The 21,120-nt window shown below is 39.2% G+C and overlaps 1 protein-coding gene across 4 annotated transcripts in view; it reads left to right on the top strand.

Annotated features, from left to right (window-relative positions):
- The window catches only part of AFF1 (AF4/FMR2 family member 1), a 163,950-nt gene that overhangs the window by 33,342 nt on the left and 109,488 nt on the right, over positions 1 to 21,120 (top strand). The window contains exon 1 of one of the 4 annotated variants that reach the window (XM_011356324.2): positions 17,499 to 18,037. The exons of the other annotated variants lie outside the window; for them this stretch is intronic. Within the exon in view, the coding sequence (XP_011354626.1) occupies positions 18,021 to 18,037 (17 nt within the window). The 5' untranslated portion in view covers positions 17,499 to 18,020. Of the gene's footprint in view, positions 1 to 17,498; positions 18,038 to 21,120 lie in introns of those variants that run through there. 4 annotated transcript variants of the gene reach the window in all.

Below are 21,120 nucleotides of genomic sequence, written 5' to 3'. Positions count from 1 at the left end.
CCACAGTTCTCACCAGAAAGGTTTTATGCAGGACACATCACTATCTTCTATAATCCTGTTAACACTTTATTGACATATCCGTTAGAGCAGCTGGTTCCCAACCTTTTTGGCAACAGGGACCTGTGCTCCTATGAGAATCTAATGCCTGATGATCTGAGGTGGAGCTGAGATGGTGATGCTAGCCCCTGGGGAGCAGCTAAAAATACAGATGAAGTTTCATGGGCTTGCCTGCTGCTCACCTCCTACCGTGTGGCTTGATTCCTAACAGGTCACAGACCAGTATAGTACAAGGCCGGGGTTGGGGACCCCTGCTTTAGAGCATTCCCTGCTTCTCTCTTGGGCACCTTGTAGTGCCACACAAATTTTTACTGTTTTCCTCCCAAAGCCACGTCTTTTTGTGCCTGTTTCTGACCATATTGGCCCCATGCCTAGAATAGTGTTTCAACACTACTTTTCCTGGGGAAATCCTATTTATACCACCTTAACCTTTATTTGATTTCAGTTCAACAAACATTTATTGAGGTCTTCCCATGCACTATATGTTGGGGATATAAAACATTAAGATAGACTTTTTTCAAGGAGCTAATAATATAAAGAGGCAGTTATACAAATATTTATTATATTAATATTTCTGTGTACTAGGGTTAGGTGTTGAAAATATGGCGACAAAACAGTTTTGCTTCCTGCCCCCATAAAGCATATGTTCTAGTGGGGAGACAGAAATCAAGTTTTAAAAATTGATCTGTGAGAAGAACTGTGAGGGAGAAAACAAAACCCTTTGATCTGAGAAAGCAAGTAACTCGGGTCAGGGTTGGCCTCTCTGAAGAGGTGACATTTTGAAAAAGACAAGTAATTACAGTAGAGCTAATAAAAGTTAATTATCATAGGGTGAGTATAGGAGACCCATGTGTAGAAATGTAAATGCCAATGAATAGTTATAATACAGCGATAAATTCAATGATAGAGGGATGTGACAAAGGACTGAGATGATAATAGCACCAGCCTCATCAGGTTATTGTAAGGATTAAATAAATCAATACTTATAAAGTGTTTAGAACAGTGGCCAGCACGTAGCAGGTACCCACTAACTACAGGTGGTGGCGGTCGTGGACTTTGTATGGCGTGGAGATAAACTTTGATTTGTAGATGCTTTGTAGATGCTTCTAATTCTCAAATATCATCTTAGAGTAAGTATGAGTATGTGTGTTGGGGAAGAGAGGGCTGAAATTGTACTTTTGTGGATTCTCCCACCTCATCCTTCGCCTTCATCCCCTGCATAATTCCTGTTCCTTCACCTGGGTACCTACTTCATTTTATCTGTGCAGTGGCATTGTCCCATTATATTTTATAGTCTGTGTTTTTCACACAAGACTGAGTTCCCTCAGGGTGTTAAGGACTATGTGTTACTCATCTTTATGTGCCAGTGCCAAGAATAGTGCCTAACTCTGGCACACACTGGGCGTGAGAAGTGTTTGTTGAATTTATTTGAAAGGTTTGCTAGGGAGTTGCCCTGACTTATAATTCAGGAGAGAGATCCTCCCATGGAAAAGTCTGGGCATGTTGCTGTCAGAGGGTGCTTTCATTCTTTCATATACCACGTATTTACTGAGTGCCTACTGCACATGGTGCCGTGGGAGGTACAAAGATGAATCAGCCATGGACACTGCCCTGCGTTATGTGGACTCTCACAGTCTTAATTGTGGGTGTGAGGGGAAAGGTAAATGGCTGCTGATGGGTTTAATGAGAAGTAAGCTGTAAAGTGGTTTAGTTGTATTGGGGTTTTTGTTTAGATGTGTAATTACTTCGATCAAAGAATCTCAGAATTATTTTTTTAATGATGTCTCATTGCTGTTTCTTATTGTTACATTGCATTTTTATATCATGACAGAATTGGTCTACTAAACTGCATGGTAATAAGCTTGCTTGTTTCTCAGATTTTAATTTCAAGTAGAAATGATTCTGCCCATATGAGAGAAGAGATATATCCTTGTCCTTGGACAAAATGTCTTGCCGGGCTCTTTGTTCTTGGCTGTACTCCATAATCAGTGGGGGATGTTATGTTTGATTAGGGGTTCCCAGTTGCAGATTTTTATTACAGCTGTAGTTTTAAACTTTTGGTTGTATCTGTGTTAGCTATTTTCACCAGACCTCTCTGGCATCTGTAGCCTACCCAACCGTCTGTCTGTCTGTCTGTCCGTCCGTCCGTCTCTCTCTGTGTGTGTCTCTCTCTCCCTTCTTCCTTCTTTCTTTTCTTTTCTTTTCCTTTCTTTTCTTTTCTCCCTCCCCTTCCCTCCCCTCCCCTCCCCTTCCTTCCCCTTCCTTTCTTTCTTTCTTTCTTTCTTTCTTTCTTTCTTTCTTTTTCTTTCTTTCTCTTTCCTTCCTTCTTTCCCTCCCTCCCGTCCTCCTTCCTTCCTTCCTTTTTTTCAAAAAGGCAGACTGTTCTGTAGTACCATTTCTAATTCTTTGCTTAGAACATCTCTAAAGGCCAGGAAACCCTTTCTCTTTCTTCCCAATGAACTGTTCCTTATTGAAAATTTGCCTCAGATACTCTCAACTCCAGTGATCTTCAAACTACTGTGATCCCAGCTGAACACTTGGCATTCCCACACCCTTTTGTCCTGCCCCTGTTAGCACATCAGGGGCAGGTTCTGGTGCACCCCAAACTCTCAAATATGTGTAGATTAGATGAACTGATATGAATAAAGCCTGTGCGGGGGAGGGGGGCATTTAAATTACTCAGACCTTTAAGGAATGTGTTTAACAGTTCTTTTATGTTTGTGAAAGGTTTATCTGAAAACTGCTAGCTACATTCTAAAATATCAAACCTGTCAAAGCAGTTATATATTTTTAAATGTCCCTTTACTAAGAAAAGATGCTCAATCATGCATAATAAGAGAGATACAAATGAAAACTAGTCCTGAATATACTTTGCTTTGTGGCTCACTTTGGAACTACTAAATGTTATACATAATTATAAGACAAAATTAAATCAAAATTGGCAGGGGGACTGTTCCTTAAAAATTGAAAGCAACAGTGAACAAATGAATTTAATAGTTTCTCAAGTTGGTGGTTTATATTTACCAAAAGGAATTACAGTCAGTCCTTGCTTTGCACAGTTCCAATACCCACAAATTTAAGTTATTATCATGGTTTAAATAACAACAGCTCCCCAACACAATGGTTCAAATTTCAGTTAGCACAGCCATTTCATGAGGTATAAACTTTGCTGCTAGCTCATTACTTCACAAATCAGTATATAAAAAACAGATGGTATCATGATCAATGACAAATCATGTCACTTCTTTAAAGCCTGTTGGTGATGATTGGTCACTGAGTTGGTCATTTAGCAAAGACAGCAAAGCATGTAGCTGTGTTGCCTCCTTGTCTCCCAGTAGTGAACCCATGTGACATTTCGCATAAATGGATAATCAAAAGAGAGAATTGGCCCACAAAGATCAAAGTGCAGGAAAGAAACAAAAAGTCACAGTGCTGGAAGTGACATTCTAATAGAGCATAAATGAAGTTATAGAAGAAACAGCTGACTGTGGGAATGTGCAGCCAGAGGAACAGAGAGGGGGTGAACTTACTGACGTAAATAGAGTGGTTGTGATGAAAAGGATGAAGATGTCTCGGAGGAAGTGGCACCTCAAAAACACTCACATCAGAGGAACTCTAGGAGATATTTCCCCACATCGAAAGAGGAAAGGGTAAAATGTTGAAGCGATCCATACTTAGAATGGAGTATGACAGTTTGCCAAGGCATTGAAAAGATGTTCGCTTTGTGTCATAAGTTATGTGACAAGAAGGAGGAAAGCACTGTTGGAAGAACTTTTAAGAAGATTTATAACACCGAAATAAACACTTTATTTCTTAATGTATCTAATGTTTTAAATCACAGCATATTAAGTAAATATTAGTTTTACTGTTTTTGTTTTCCTATAAACAGATAACTGTTGTTGTTATTTATATATAACTTGTGTTATGTATATGTGTAAGAGTTATATATGTTATTTCCCTATAAACCTATAGATTTATAACTTAAAAGTTTTTAGAGTTTTGAAAATTTAAAAAACATGGAACAATTGTAAATTTCCCCATCTACTATTAAGATTATTTTGTAAAGTTTCCTTCTTAGGGTCCTGTATGTTATGTGACTTTAATGGCAAACCTTAAACTGTTCTCAGCAAACATGTTTAATAATGATACAGATATTATTGTACTTGTTGGGAAATAAGGTTTTTAGTGTAAGAGAAAAAAGATACAAAGAGTTTAAGACACTGAATTCTAAATTTAATTGGAAATATCAATGGAAATTAATGATGTCTATTATATTTTCTTAAATTACATTTTCTCTTCTGTCTCCTGGATAAAAAAACACAAAAATGGCCAGCCTAGCAACAGGGTGGCTCCCAGCCCCCACTCAGTGTGGATTGTACATACATTCCCGCTGAAAGGAACCAGGGCTCTTGGAGGGAAGACTGAGTCTGGGTCTGGATCTGGAAATGTACAAGATGAGCCTAGAATTTCTCATTATTATCAGAAAAGCAAAGCCTGTCTAAGACTTCTGGAGAGATAGCAAAAAGACTCCAGTAGCCAAAGGTCAATCAATGAATAAAAAGAATAAAAGAATAAAAACTGTAGTGGATTAAAACATATCAAATGTATTTAAACTATGGATTTAAAATACTAAAACAACAAAATCATTTAGTCACCTTCAGAAAATGGTAGGGAACTGACTCATAATTTGAGAAGAGAGAAATAAGAGAAAGAATCAAGCATTTATCCTAGTTTCCTGAACAAACTGGGTAACCATACTATTAGTGAGGAAAAGTTATTTGCAGGGAAAAGTTATCAAATAAAAGAGCGATAGCATCAGAATATTATTCCTATACTTGTGTTCTTAAAGTGAATCGTCAGTGATTACCAGTAGCTGATAATGTCATTAGGTTAAAAGATGGTGAGAAACTTTAATGGGATGGTTTAGGGTGGCTGATAATACATGATCCATTACTTAATGTTAAGGTTTTTTTTTAAAAAAAGAGATAATTATTATGCATCCTGGTATGAATCAATGGGATATAGACAAACCACCTATGAAACAGTCTTTCCAAAAGTTTGGAGAGAAATCTGATCTAACCAGTTTATAGGAAATACACTGGACTGAGGAACATGTTAAAGGACACTTCCTTGGTGTTATGAGCAAAATACATAATGTAGAACTCTACAGAAAATCATCTTTTTTTTGCTAATCATTTCCCATTGGTATTTATTTATTTATTATTTTTTATTTTAAGTTTATTGGAATAACATTGGTTAATACAATTCTATAATTTTTGGGTGTACATTATAATTTGACATTTGTATATTCTGTTGTGTGACTACCACCCAGAATCCAGTCCGTTAGCTACCATATATTTGATCCCCTTTACCCACTTCACCCTCCCCCTACTCCCCTATATTTGACCCCCTTTACCCTGTCCACCTCTTCCTTCCTCCCACACCCCCTACTCTCTGGTAAAACACTAGTCCATTGTTTATGTCCATGAGTCTCTGTCCTGTTCATTTGTTGCTTTTAGGCTTATATCCCACATATAAGTGATATCATGTGAAAAAATCACCTTTTTTTCCCCTAGTAAATCTCAAGAAGAAAATATATAGATTATTAAAAACCTGGGAGACATATCCACCCTATAATGAAAGGCTCCTGTTTGGATCTGAGCACACCAATTAAATTTGAAGACTAATTGGATATTTGAGGCTATTAAAGGAACATTTCATTAATATTAACTAGTTAATTAATTAATACTTAGTTAATATTATATTAATACTAAAGGGAAAATTTTAGGCAGGATAATAGTATTATGATTTTTTAAAATCTTCACTTGAAACCCTGCTACTTGAATTTCTTACCTATAAAATATGGAAGAGGATTAGATGTCTTTTCTGTTTTCTCTCTGCTCCTTATGTAATAACCACTCCCTCTTGGTATTTTTTGTGTGCAAGCAGTGGTGTTGCTTGTGGATAAGGCTTTATCAGTTTACCTGTGGGGGTAGGAACTCCCGGGCTCAGGCCAAAGGGCCTGATTAACCCCAGGAAGCTGCTTTTGCTCTTTTTCTGGCCATTTGCCTCCTCTTGAGCAGGTTCTGAACACAGCAGTTCTAAACCTTGAGTAGGAGTCTGCAAGGGGCTTAACAACAAACAGCTTATAGACTGGGCTGTGTCAGTCTTGGCTGTGTGCCAGCCCCTCTGTGTGGCAGTCCTCATTCCTCAAGAGGTAGTAACTAATACCCATGTGGAAACCAGAGACAGTCATCATTGTTGAATAGTAATAAGATTTAGTATTTTAACGCTGCATACGTTGCAAAAGATAACAGGACCACTTCGGCGGGAGCCCCCAGCATCCCTGCTTTGGTAGTATCCAAAGAGCCTTGGTTAACTGATGACATCAAAGATGTATGAAGAAAACACGAGGCCAAGGAGTCTGTCTTCAGGGTGCTGGGTACACAAGCTCTGGTGTGTATGACACGGCTTCTTGAACCCGCAGGCCCCGCTGGGGACAGTTTCAGACTGTCCGCAGAGAGGACGCCGTCCATGGGCAGCACTGCTGGCCACCAGTGAGGAGGCTCAGGAGGCATTTGCCAACGCTGTCTTGGCTATGAGCATCATCAAAGTTTATCAAAAAGAGCTTAAGGATTGCACGTAGCAGTGTGAGCCTGTCCACACGGTGTGGCTCCCAGGAACCTGCTTCAAATCTGAGGATAAATGTATAAGTGTTAGGAAAACTGTTTGAGTGGAAAGTGGCTTTTTGTTTCATTATTTTATATTGTTCTCTCAGCTGGGAGCCACTTAGTTGAGGTCGTTGGAAATGTATAACCTACATATATAGCCCTCAGCAACTCTACATTCGTTAAAGGAGAGAGAGAGAAGCTGTTATTGAAATGGTTTCAGGCAAATTAGTTCTTACTCCAAAACCACTTTATTCATAAAATGATTCTCCTAGATGGCACCACCATCAATAATTGTTACTATTACTTCTTAGACTCAAAAACATGAACTTGCAGCTCTGCAGACTTTCTATCTCCATCTTTTCTGAAGGATAGGGGTGGGCATCTGGTACCTGAAACGTCAGGTAAAAAACCAGGACAGGAGTGCCATGTTTACTTCAAATTGCTTTTCTTACAGCCTTATTTTTAGTTATTGAAATATAGTAGATGCTCTGGTCCAATTCTGAATTTCTTTCAAACCCTAAACACGCCTAGGAAAATCAAACCAAACCATGATAATGAATCATTGTTTGCCTTTTGCAGAAGCCAGCTAGCTAAGCTTAAAAGTTGGGTCAAATTTGAGAGGGCTGTGATGAAAACTAGCTAGATAGTGGGAAAAATGACTTTCTAAGAGCCTGTAGAAGCAGTCTTCTGATTGTTTTCTCGAGAGGGTTGTAGCAGCTTCTCCAGAGAGGCTACAAGGCTTAGAGATAAAGAGCGTGGGCTCTGGTCATAGCTCAGTCCCACCACTTACCAGCTGCATGATTTCAAGAAAATTATCCAACCCCTTGGGCTTCTTTCCTTATCTACGAAGCAGGAATAATAGTACTGTACTTGGCTTAAAGGCTTGTAGTGGGAATTAATTTAACACAAGCAAAGCGCTTAGAACGGGACCATGTATATTGTGGGTACTCAGTAGACATTTGCAATTCATATCACTCACAAAATTTTTCCCAGCACCTTGCTTGCTAGGCTTTGGTATTGTTACTAAACATCTCAAGCATGCATACTGAGGGGACAATATTATATTTGGGGAAAAGTAACCTTTCTGTGAATTTCCAAGTGGAAATGTAGGGGTCTATCCAGTTGTTAAGCATTTTAAGGGATGAGGCCGGCCAGCTTTGAGGTGTTAAGGGCACTAACAAGTCTGTCAGCTGGGAGCAGAGTTCCCAGCTGAGAGTTCTCACCTTGACCAAGTTCAGATTGGATGAGTACTAATTGGATTACCTGGGGAAGTCCCCTTCTTCCTGCAAACTGGGCAATACATTCTGTGAACTAAAATGGCTGTAATTTTCTTAAATGAATCCTTAAACATAATGCTTAAAACTAATTATTTAATTAGCTCAATAACATATAGATCATTGATCATGAAAAGGATTAATTGGCCATTAACTAATCTTTTGTTCTGTAAATTTGTTGTATTTTCAAGATAGTTAAGATTTAGAAAATGGAGTAGCCTTTTCTCTGAGTTAGTAAATGCTTAGAAAACAAAATTTTCTTCTGTAGGGTTGCACAGGGCTTTGACATATAAGGTGCTTAGCAAACGTTGATTTGATTTCATTTTCATCTTTTGCATTGTGACCTAGATAGGAAGCAGAGCTCACGACAACCCTCAAATAAAACTCTCCTGATTTTTTGGAAATCCTCAGTCCTCCAATGGAATGTAAAATTCATACCCCAATTTATGTTTTGAATTGTTCGGACTCAGACATTCGCTGGACATAAAAACAGCACATTTAGAATAGGACTGGGTATCACAGAAACTGTTAATAGTTGATGTAACCTCTTTTATGTGTGGGGAAACAAGATCTTAGTGTAACTTATATTCTGTAGTTTACTGATCATTGTGCCTTTCTAGACACGTAATTTTTTTCCCCCACGAAAGGAAAAAGCATTCTTGCAAAGGCTGGGAAATATCTCCTCTCTTCCAGTTCTTAAATCCTTCCCCGTTTCTTATGTGTTGGAAGATATGGGGGATAGCTCAAAGGGAAAGAAAAAGCCCCCAACACATAGAGGACTGTACCAAAACATCGTTTAGATATTAATGATTTAGACTGAATATGGGAGAGAATATTGGTCACTTGTCTTTGAGAGTATAAGGAATTCTTAAGTCTTCTGTATTTTATAATGCAGTACTTCTCAGACTTTAATGGGCATATGAATCACTTAGGAATTTTGTCAAAATGCTGGTTCTGATGTTGTAGCTCTAGAGCGGAACCTGAGATTCTGCATTTCTAACAGGTCTCCCATGGAGGCTGGCTGCTGCTGCTCTGCAGCTCTCACTTGGAGTAGCAAGGTGGAGTAGTTGAAAACAGAGGTTCTCCAACTTGACTGCACATTAAAATCATTGGATGACATTTTTAAAATGCTGCTGCATGAGTCCCACCCCCAGAGATTAATAGGCCCAGGATGTGGCTTGAGTGTCAGGAATTACAAACCTCCCCAGGTGATGCTCCTGAGTAGGCAAGGTTCTGAACCCCACTGCACAGTTGGAAGGATCTGAATTGTTTCCATTAGTTCACATCCATGGGGAAGTGCCTGTCTTCAAAGTGATGTGTGTATGTTTTAAATTATTATTGTTTTCTATTATTTTTCCCTTCTTCTTTAGACCCTGTGTTTTGAAAGAATCCCTGTACTAAACAAACTACATTTAAACAACTTTGTTTTACTATTTTAAAATCAATTAAACCACAGGCAGTTGTCAGACTTCCTGATCAGCATGAGCTAACTGGTGTTACCACACCGAGTTGGCAGAAGCTCCAGAGAGGCCCAAAGCAGCCCTTCACACACTTTCCTTGGACAAATCCGTGATTTCTTTGGACTTCTTGAAGTGTTGAAAATAGTCCACTGATCTCTGATCTCTACTTGCTTCATTTTTGGACTCAGGTCAGAGTCTATTAATTACATAATGAGAGAACTCCTTAGATTGTGCTGGTTTGGGGCAGATCTCTCTTTTGAATTCCCGTGTAGGATGAAATCTTGCCAACTGCTTCTCTAGCAGAGTTCTTCACAGTTCTCTGTATCAGTAATTATCTTTTGAGCTGCATTATCTTTTGGCTGCTTTCCTGTCTAAAAAAACAAACACTCCCTTAATACCATCTAACCTTCACTCTACTACCATGAGCTTGAAGCTTCTGAGAAGAGCTGCCATTGGTTGGCGGTTGAATAATGGTCAGGGGTCTCCAGCTGGAGAAGAGGGGAAAAGACATTCCATCAAAGAGAAAATATTCTGTGCAAAGGTGGTGGCAGGAGAGAAGTATCTTTCTAAGAGTAAGAGAATAACATCTGATGTGTGTTTTAGAAGTGACAGTCTATATTCTGGCAGTAGTGTTGAAGCCTGCGAGGGGAGAGAGCATTAGCAAGAGAAATCATTCTTATTAAGCTATTGAAAAAGCATGATGATACGTGAAAAACCTGAAATAAGAAAATGGTAGGGGGTTCTAGAAAGAATGGAAGATTTTATAATTATTTTTTATTTCAAAAAAGAATTAGAAGATAGAAGTGCCGGGTGTGAATTGGTACAATAAGGACGTTAGCCCTAGAGCAGTGGTTTCTAAACTTTAGTATATAACAGAACTACCTGGAAGGCTTATTGAAACTAATTGCTGGACCCCACCAATAGAGTTTCTGATTGTGTGAGTTAAGGTGGGGCCTGAAAATTTGCAAAGAATGCAGAAAAGGAGCAACACAGGAATCCAAAATCCCAAAGGGATAAGTGGAATACAAATAGATAGTTGGTAGAACTTAAACGATACATGCATTTTAAATGTAAAAACATAGTTATGAGGGAGAAGGATAGAACAAGATACATCATCAAACAGTAAGCATCAGAAAGCTAGATGCTGTATTAAAATCAAGAGAGCAGAAGTCAAAGCAATGGACAAGGGCTGCAGGAAAGCCAATTTTAGCTCTCTGGAGCCTAGAACTTTCCAGTGCTCATCACTTGCCAGCAGTGGAAGGGACTGCTTTGTAAGACAACAGATGTCCCTGGAGATAGGCAAACAGGCCAGTCTAGGTAGAGAAAGAACATTGTTGAATGGAGAAATGGATTAGATGACCTCTGTCTTCTTTCTGGAAGTAAGATTTTATTATCCAATCATGCGCTGCATAATGACAAACCACAGTGGTCCCATAATAATAATGGAGCAGAAAAATTCCTATCACCTTGTTGACACAGACATTGAAATGTGGTTGTGCAGTGCATTACTAATGTGTTTGTGGTGGTGCTGGTGTAGACTTATTGTGCTGCCAGTCATGTGAAAGTATAGCACATACAATTATGTACAGTACAGAATACTTTATAATAAACAACTATGTTATTGGTTTATATATTTACTGTAATATACTTTTTATTTTAGAGTGTACTCTACTTATAAAAAAAGTGTGCTATAAAACTGTATGCCAAGTTATGCCAAGAACAGCCTCATACAACTTGTGTTCACTGTGTCTCTGGATTGCAGCTTTTTCTGTTGTGCTTGATTTAATCTTGTATTGTTCTGTACAGTCACATGCTGCACAGGCGTGTAGTCCAAGAGCAATAGGCTGCACCATATGGCCAAGGTGCATAGTAGGCTGTATCATCTAGGTTTGTGTAAGTGCATTCTTTGTTGTTCTAGGATGAAATTGCCTAAAGACATTTCTCAGAATATTTCTCTGTCGTTAAGCAGCACATGACTGTAGTTCATTTTTTACAATAGTTGCGATTTTCCTTTTTGTATGTCACTGTAAAAGCAGGTATGTGTTCATTTTATAATATTTAAAAATTTTTGAAAGCCCTAAATAGGATAAGTCACCTGATCCTTCTATCCAAGAATATCTACAGCTAGCATTTTGAAACAGAGGCTCTGTTAATCTTTTATTTGATTCAATTTTGATAAAGTGAAATCATACCAAAATGCAACGGCTTTTTAAAAAAGCCTTATTTTATACTGTATCTTTCCATGTCATTAAATATTTTTGTAAAACAGGAGGGTGAAAGCATATTCAATCCAGGGGGAGAAAAAGTAATTAGACATTAGTTGTATAAATTCAAAAAAATTTAAAGTGAAACTCTCCACACTCCTGCTCTTTTACTATTTCAAGAGACCTCTGGAATTTTGGTGGTGATTACATGTGGAGAGAGCCAGGAAAAAGAGTGAGTGGCTGATCTTTAGTTTGGGTAATTGGTGGGTAACCAGGCAACCAAGGGGAGAGAAGTGGGTTAAACTTGGGGCCAGTCAGGTTAATTCTGACCCTGTTGAGTTTGAGTTGCTGGGGGTCACCACCTGGCCTGGGGCCATTTCTCAGGCTGATGATGTCTCTTTCTCTCACCTACCTGCCTTTCCTTTTTAAAGGCCTCTCTACTGCATACTCCCTGCATACTCATTATTGTGGTACTTACTGGGTTTTGCTAGTCTAAAACTTAAGGAAGCAGATTTAATCTCAGGGGGTTAATTGCTGGTCATTAAACAGTTAAAAGACACATTATAGAGAAAAGGAATTTTTAAAGTTTTATGTTACCCAAGTCCCTCCTGTTCTGCTAATTGGAATATAACTTTGAATTCTGCCTTCTGCCTTCTGCCTTTATTCCCAAGAATGGAACCAACTAAATGTGCACCCTCCCTCAGCTTCTTTCCCATCCTGTCTTTAGTGAAGATCCACTCTCCTTCTTCTATATGAAAACCACTCTTTGTGCATCCAAGCAGTAATGCAGGCTGAATGGTAGGTGTCTCTCATCATCTCTGGTGTGATACACTTTTTATGAAAAGAATGATCCATTATAGACAACCTCCCAAGTAAAAGTGGGAGCAGCTGGAAAGAACAGATTTAGAGTTGTGGAGAGAGATTTGGGCTGGAGTGACATTTTTGGAGAGTCACTGATAATACTGTTTGTCCAAGACAGCATTTAGACTAAGAAGCAAGCAAAGTTTTCTAGTGTTTTCTATTGGATCCTGGATGTGGGAGCAGAAAGAATTATGAAATAAAATGAGTTGCCTCCCAAATAGAGTAGTATCTTAAAAGTTCACAGAGGAGCGTTTCAGGGAAGGTGATCACTGGCATCACAAAGGAAGCAGACTACTCTTCATTTAGGAAGTTCAGCTGTGACAGCAGTAGGAGATTGGCACACATTACATGTGTGCAAGTCATCTATAAAGCTCATTAATGGAGAGAGCTAATAAAAAGGTATTCTCATGATTCAAGAACCCATTTCAGATAGAAGAGTCTGTCCCACTCACCTTATATATTTTGCCCTATTTATTAAATTGTGTACCTTACTTTTTCGGTGTTAGCATATGTGGTCACTGTAGGATTAATGAATTCAAGAATATAGAAGCGAACAGAGAAACTTGTTTTATTGTATAGATGATGTTTCACTGTCATGTAACATCTTTCCACTATTTTCATTAGACATTCTTCACTGTACTGGGCAATTGCTAACACAGTCCTAAGCTTTTAAAAGGGCAGTGAAGATTGATAATTGATCTTACCCCTTATTTGTCAGACAAGTTGGGTTTGTTAGCTGGTCCAGTTTGAGCATACTCTAAGGCCCAGGAATTCTTCACCTGAAGTCTACAGAGCCTCACTAAGTGGGCTGTAGGGGGATCATGAACCACATCAAAGTATAACCCAATGTTGTATGCGTGGGCCGTTATCCTCAAGTTTCATCAGAAAGCCAAAGAGTTCTGTGCCTCCAAAAGGTTAAGATGTCTTTTTGTTCACTTACCCTGCCGAACACATCTGTGGGTTGGATACAATGGTGTTTTCAAAACACTTGGAAATAATAATGCCCATGTTTGTATTGCACTATTTTCTTCAGCCACAGACAGTATTCAGTTACAGAATTTCTCCTGCACTTTTCTCTAGTATTTTTAGATCTATTACAAATTGAGTATAATTCCACTTCTGTTTCATGTTACCCTTGCTAATTTACATTACAAACCGTCTTGAGAACCCAGGGAATCTCAGTTGTAATCCTGGCCTGCTGTTGATTCCATATTTCTTTTGAGTAAGTATTTGCTGTATTCTTTCATTTCTTTATAGTATTTAACCCATTTTCCATTTAGAAAAAAGAAGTGCAGCCAGTATTAATTTTACATAAACATACGCTTTGAAGCTAAAAGAAATCTGACTGGTTTTCAATGTGAAAATAAAATATAAAACTGTTCTTGGAATTATTTCTAAACAGAACTTGTCTCTAATCCTAATGTAACAGAAATGTATGTGATGATCAGTATTTAATAATTTTTTTGTGTGTGTGATAAATTTCAAAGCACGGAACAACACAAAGCAGAACACCACATTCTGCACAAAAATATGTTTCTCTCTGGATCTTCTTGCCATCATTGTTGTATGAGCAGTAAACTTTGCAGTGACCAGTTGGATTCTGTTTCCCTGATGTTGGTGGTATGCTCTTAGGGAAATGTCTTCCAGACAGGCTAAGAGGTGTGACATCAGAGCACAGACGATCTCAAAGACGTTGCTTGTGATGCTTTTCCAGCATTCATTCATTCAGCATCAGTCTGAAGTTTACATGGCTGATCGTGTGCTCAGGATTGTCGTTCTTGAACGTGATGTAGGAGTTAAGCACTGTAATGTTTAGAAAGTGGCAAAAGAATTTCTTATACCAAAACTTGTACCTTTAGTGCTCACTTGGATAAGAAGTGAGCATCTGATCAGCGGAGTCCACTGTACCCATATTCTCATTATAATCCACAATGACACATGGCTTCTTAGTGTTCTTTCCATTTCTGTTGTCTACTTCAATCACAGTATCATTGTGGAATGCTGAAAACATTATCACCTCTTTCTTGTCACATCATTTTAGTGCCATTAAGTTTACCACAGAATCTGGCCTTGCAATCCTTTTTTTAAGATCATTTGGCATCTGTTTTCTGTTCAAACGAGTTGTCCCAACTGCATCAGTCCTGTTTTGATTAATTCTCTAAAAAGCATGGGAGATGTATGGCTAACTTTGAGGGTAAGGTTTGGAATGTAATCTGCAAGTTATCTTGGGATAAACTCTGCAGCCACAAGCACTGCTAGTGAGTATAGTTGGGGCAAACAGGAAATGGGTTAAATAATGCTAGGACAGCTGACATAGTTTACAGAGGAAAAATGTAATTTTAATATTAGTGATTATTTACATTAGTTACATTTCTAGCCTGTGGTAAATGGACAATTTGTGAGTAAATCTATTATGAAACATTGTTTCAGCTTATATGTCTGATATAAATTTGTTAAAGCATAAATGATCATAGTTGGTATTTAGAACAGCAAGAGAAAAATGGGAGAAAATGGCAAGCAAAAAATTTTGGGGAGTAGAGTTTTTCTTGAATTTATACTTTATTTCCTTGAAGGTTTATCACTCTACTATTTCAAAAGAATATATGTGTACAACAGTGTTTTATTGTATGGTAGAGATCTTTTACCAGTGAAAATAAATGCTGCCCAACTATGATCCTTAAAATGACTGAGGGATTATAATCCAATACTGAATCAAAAAGCTCTTACCATTATTTTCTAAATATCCGTGGTCTAAGAAATATACTATCCAAAAAATTTCTGATAGCCTTGTTTTTAACAGTTGTGGCTTGTTGAATCAAAGCAGCTGAATTTGATACAAGTTCAATGTCATTTCCTTCAAGCATTAACTCATCTTTCTGGGTTTGAGATACTGAATAAGCAACATCTGATCTCATCCAAACCTTGTGGATGTACTTTTCACCCAAGAAATTTTGGATTTCAACAAGATATCCAAATAATGATGAAATCCTGAATAATGATGTTGATGAGGAAGTGAGCATACACAAACCTCATCTTGTAACGGAAGCCCAGTGTAACATCCCTGATCATGTTCGGTACATGACTGCAGATAGTGTGAACAGTAGCCAGTTCCTTTCTATTTCCCCACCACTTGTCAACCCGGAGCCTCTTTTTCTTTCAAGGAGACTGAGCTCTACATTGATGTGACTTCCTCAGGGTGCCTCTGGGGCCTTTCACAATAATTTTCTGTCCCTTCAGAGTGATGTCCACATTTTTTTGGAATGTCAACAGTATACTGAGAATAGCCTTCATCCTTGCAGTAGATGCAGCAAAGGGTGTCTTGCACTTTCAATGGATCTTTTACCCATGGGTGATTTTGTACCATTCAGAAAATATTGGTCACTAAGTTATGCAGATCTTCTAAAATCACATTCATTACTGTCCTTATCTCATCGGAAAAGTATTTAAGTAATGGGAAGCTGTCAAACTCACAGTGTCAGATGTAAAGTTCTCCAAAATGCTTGAAAGCTCAAATTTTATCATTGGTCATAAATACTATCAGTTGTTTTCCTTGAAGAAACAGACCCACTTTGTTAATTTTTGAGAAAATCACTGCCAAATACCCAAGTCAGAATAACCAGCTTGTCCATTGTTCTTTCAAGTAAAAATGGTAGTCCATGAAAAAAAACAGCTAGTTGAGCCTGCAACTCAATTACACAAGTGCTTTTCTTCTAGACACCCGTTTCGCTCTGCAGCAGCTGAGTGCTTCATGTGTACTTCCCATTTTGTCATGAAGAACATCAAAATGACCTGTACTCAAGGGCCAAGATTTAATAAAAGTAGTAATTCCTTCTACTTGTTTCATTAAGAACTTTTGTAAAGGAAACTGGCTTTTTAAAAAAATTGCTAATAGTGTGGAGAAGAATGCAGTGACTAGTTCCATTTGCTGCCACTGCCTTTATTAGTGCTGAGGCGCCAGCACAATTGCTTTTGCACCACGAGTGCAAATGTCAGCACAGTGAAAAAAACAAATCATGTCTTTGTGTCATTCTAAAAATAGTTTTGACCTCTGAGAAGGTCACGGGGACTCCCAGGAGTCCACTAATCTCACTTAGAGAACCAGGATAGAGATGCATTGGCCCTTCCTCCCACCCTCACCCTCCCAGCATTGTGTTTTTTGTGCCAGACGTCAACATGTCTGTATTACATGGCTTCTTAGTAATACAGTCTGGAGTATCTATTTGTGAGATGGGCAACATTGTAACAGTTTTAGGTAGGGTAGGGAGTCCACAGACTAGACATTCATTCATCAGTCATTTAAGAGTTTCCAGCTCCTGCAGTGTGCTGCTGGTCCCCACAGAAGAACAACCTCACTTTATCTCTACCCATGGAAGTTTTTTTCCTGCTTAGCTTTAGGCACAGTTTAAATTTAAATGCCTTCTTGTCCCCTTAAGTAGGACGCGATTTCTTTTGTGCATCTTATGCTGTTTACTTTGTTGTTTGCATTCTGATTTTTGAGAATTTTGCCAATCCCTTAATTACTTCAAGAACAAAATTAAATTAGTTTCCTTTGTAATCTGCATGTTGTCCAAAAAAGAGGAGGGCGTTCTGTAAATATTTATCTCACCGTAAAATGAAATCAAAACTGAAAGCGAACAAGTGAAAACAAGTGTGCGTTAGTTGTACATTTCTTGACTGTAAGCATCGGGATGATCAAAAGTAGCGAACGTGGGTTCACTGCTGTGGTTTTGTTCGTTACTCACTGCAGCCTCTTGGGGCCCAATATTCAACAGTATTCCCGTTGGAGCCGGAGTTCCGAGCGGCCGGGTACCGGGTGTTCCGGCGGTGTGTTTGTGCATTGCTAAAACCTGGCAAGAGAGCACGAGCCGGCAGCCTGCAGGCGGGGCTCGGCCGCAAACGCCCGAGCTGGGCCGCGTCGTCGACCGCGCTGCGCGCCCGGCACCCCCGCCCGCGGGGCGCAGCCTCGGACTCGGACCGGCCGAGCGCCGTGCCCATTTAAGGAGGCGGACCGTACCACCAGAACTTTCTTGACGGGGGGTATTCGGGCGAACTCGGACAACTTTAAGTGAGCCAAAACGCGATTTCCTTTCCCTTCCAACGCTGACCCGAGGTCTGGCGCCGTTTGGTGGGAGCTGTGCGCCGGTGGGCTTTGGGCGCGGGCCCCTTTCGTTTCCCTTCTCCGAAATCGCCCTGCGGGATCTCACTCGCTCTGAATTCGGACGCGACGGTTCCCGGCCGGTCCAAAGTGTAGTTCGCCTGCAGAGGCCCCGGTGCCCGGATGTCCATCAGGATTAGTCGGAGCCAATACGGTCGGAGCCCGAGGCTGCGCTGAGGACGCCCGAGCTCGGGAGCAGGTAGACCCGCAACCTTCGGGAGTCGCGCTGGGGAACCGTCCCCGCTCGGCCCCGGCAAATGGTGAGCGCGACGCTGGCAGAAGGGCCGCGGCTGGAAGGCTCTAATGGACAGAAGACTCTGAGCTGTATAAACTGAATTATGGCAGCCCAGTCAAGGTGAGCCAGGCACGGAGGGAAACTTTTAAAATATGTTAATGGCTAGGGGAATTGAAGGTTGCGGGGGGGGGGGCGGGTAGAGGGAGAGGGTTGGGGTGCTGCGAAGAAGACGGGCAGGAAGCAGCTTTGTCATTGCCTTCTCATCATTCCTGATGCTGTGGTTCATTATTTACTGTCAGATAAAAAACAGTTTGGCGAACACACAGACAGTTTCTGCAGAGTAGAGCAGAGATTGAGTTAAAGTTAGGATTAAAGTTAAATTTCTGTCTTTCAAAAATAATTTCAGAAAAATTAAGTTGATTTAACTTGTCTGCCTTTGCTCAAATTTTCATTTCTTTGTGCACCTCCTTTTGGTTCTCTTGGTGTGTGTGTGTGTGTGTGTGTGTGTGTGTGTGTGTGTAGTGTAGTGTCTTAAAAAAATTTTATAAGCCAATTAATATTTAAAAACAAAAAACAAAAAACAATTCACCTTCGAGAGGGTGTTTGAGAGTTTGCCTGGTGAGTGATTGAAAATTTTACTGCTAAAATGTACGATTTCACATAAAACGGCACAGCTTGACTCTGCTGAGTAGGCAGAGACCAGAATGTACGGGGTTGGTGAAGGGAAGAGGATAATGAACTGCAGTTGGTGTCACTGCACTGTTGTGAGAACCTCAGTCTGACTTTCCGTGGTTTGTTTCTTATTTTGTAATTAATATTAAAGACTAATGACAAGGCACCTGTGATTATTATGAGTCAAACTCTTGTGTGATTTCATTTTAGTTGTGACAGCAATTAGCATTAAGAGAAACTTAGGAGTTATATATACATTTAAAAAAAAACTTTGTTTTACTAGAAAGCAGTTTGGTGTCACATTTAACATAATAGGAGAACTCTTCAAGTTGATATCCGTAGTGTAGTGATTCGGGGATATCTTAGAGGGCTAACCACATTTCATTTCTGAAGACCCAGAAGGATCACTGAAATAGATGCTTTGATGTTGATGTTTGGGCTAGCTAGATGAGACTTTGAAATTTTTCCCTAAGACATAGAACTTTCCAGGCAGTAATAAAAGAACTCTACAGAGATCACCTCCTGTGTGCTGCCTGCTCTGTATATTTAATCCTCTCAACTCAGGTTTAATCTCTGCCCCCATTTTCTTGATTATTCTAGGAAAGGGACTCTTGGGGTCAAGTAGTAGAAAAACTTGGATGAGAAATTAAACTTACATCTTTATTTTTGCTGACCACTACTGAAAGTTAACTGCCGAAGAGATCCATGGCATAAAACCTTAAATTAAGATACCTTGATCTAAGAAATTTAGTTAATACTACCTAACAGCTCAATAATATAGAGCTGAGATTTGAGCTCAGGTGTAAGTGATTTCAATGCCTGCACCCTTAAACTAATTAGGAATAAAATGATTTAATAGCTAAATTGGACACGGCTGTACGCCGGGCACAGTGCCTTTAATTGGATTACCCCTTTGATTCCTCAGTCACTTAAGTAGGCAAGTGCTTTTATTTTCACATTAGATTAGTTAAGGAAACTGAGGCCTAGCCAGTGTCTTTCTTGCCTGAGGACACACAGAGCAATGCCTGACTCCTGAGCTGCTCTGCAGCACTTCCTTACTCCAGGCTGCCTCTTTAATGCCGAGGAGGGTGTTAAAGGGAAGCTGCAAAACCTCAGTATAAAAGTACAATGAAGTGATTTCTGTAAAAGTGCTTTGTTCTAGGATGCAGTAATCTGAATTACTAGTGTGGTAGTTCAATTTGCCAGCAATTGAAATAGGAAGACTGGTATATTTCATCTATCTGGCCTTCAAGATATGCCCTTGAACTAGGAACAAAGCCACAAGGCCATGATATGTTTTGTTTTCTTAGCCTGCATAATGGGAGTATACCTTATAAATTGTAAATGTCCGTTTTTTCCAGTTACATCTGGAATGTGGTTCAAGCTCATTTAGACACTGTGCTTTGTGGGAGAGTAAGTAACCTTTGAGCTCCAAAGAGAATATATGGAGCAGATTGCAGATATTCGTGGACTTCAGAGAAACCTCAAAGCTGGGCCTATTTGTCCTCAGTAGTCCTAAGTGAAACGGAACCATCATATGTGATGTATAATCTGGAGTAGTAAAATCTTACCCATGCGTCACACAGTATCTGTTTGCTCTTGAAACAAATAATTTAGATTGTTGGACTCATTGGACCTAAAGATTCATAGCGGAGTTTGTTCTAAACCAAAGTAGTTTCATTGTGCACTGTTAAATTTCATTTTCTTTTTCTTTCTTTCTTTTTTTCTTTCTTTTTTTTTGGAAAGGAGATAGGAGGGAACTGAGATGAAACTGAGGTTTGTAGCACTGATAGTGAATATGTGAGCTTACTGTGGCACTTTTATTTGGTATTTCTATAAGGTAATATTGATTTCATATTGATAGGTGGTATATGACTAATTTTTTCATGTGAGTAAGCTATGTGGTATATTCCTTCTGTATAGTCAGCTCCTTAATAAGGCAAGATATTGTCTCACATTTTTAGTATCCCCTGCATAAACTAGAAGTACTTTGAGGGAGGGACTACCTAAGCATGTCTTGGTTTGTTGGTTTGTAAATTTTTATAAATTGAGGTTGTATATCCCTCTTCCTCATTTTAAAACCCTAAGCTGGGAAATTGATTATTTTGCTTTGTGGTTGATTTCTTCTCTAGAAATAAGACATTTGTTGAATGAGAGGTGAATTACCTAAGTTCTAAGAATTAGAATTTGGGTCAATATTTTGAAAACATTAAATATTTGGTTTTAGTTATCAGTTATGGAGAAAGGCAGTCACTTAGAAATGCAGTGTCAGTTAAAGCAGAGGTGTGCTGTGCCTCAGCTCAGATTAGTGTGTGCTTTCTTCAGAACTCAGAAGCACAACAAATATATTGACAACACTTCCCTGTGGGACTTGTCAACAAACTTGCTTTCTCTGATATGAAATAGTTACAGATTCTGGCTTTTTGTTTTTGTTTTTCAAATTCTGATCGCATGGGGACTATATTTTTATAGACGTATACAACCTGGCATGTCCTCTTTAGAGAACTAGTAAGCCTCTGATTAATGGGTCA

The sequence above is a fragment of the Pteropus vampyrus genome, unplaced genomic scaffold, assembly GCF_000151845.1.
Source record: "Pteropus vampyrus isolate Shadow unplaced genomic scaffold, Pvam_2.0 Scaffold25, whole genome shotgun sequence".
Classification (NCBI taxonomy): Eukaryota; Metazoa; Chordata; class Mammalia; order Chiroptera; family Pteropodidae; genus Pteropus; species Pteropus vampyrus.
Note: the sequence above shows the minus strand (reverse complement) of the source record. Positions and strands in the feature narration are given on the sequence as shown.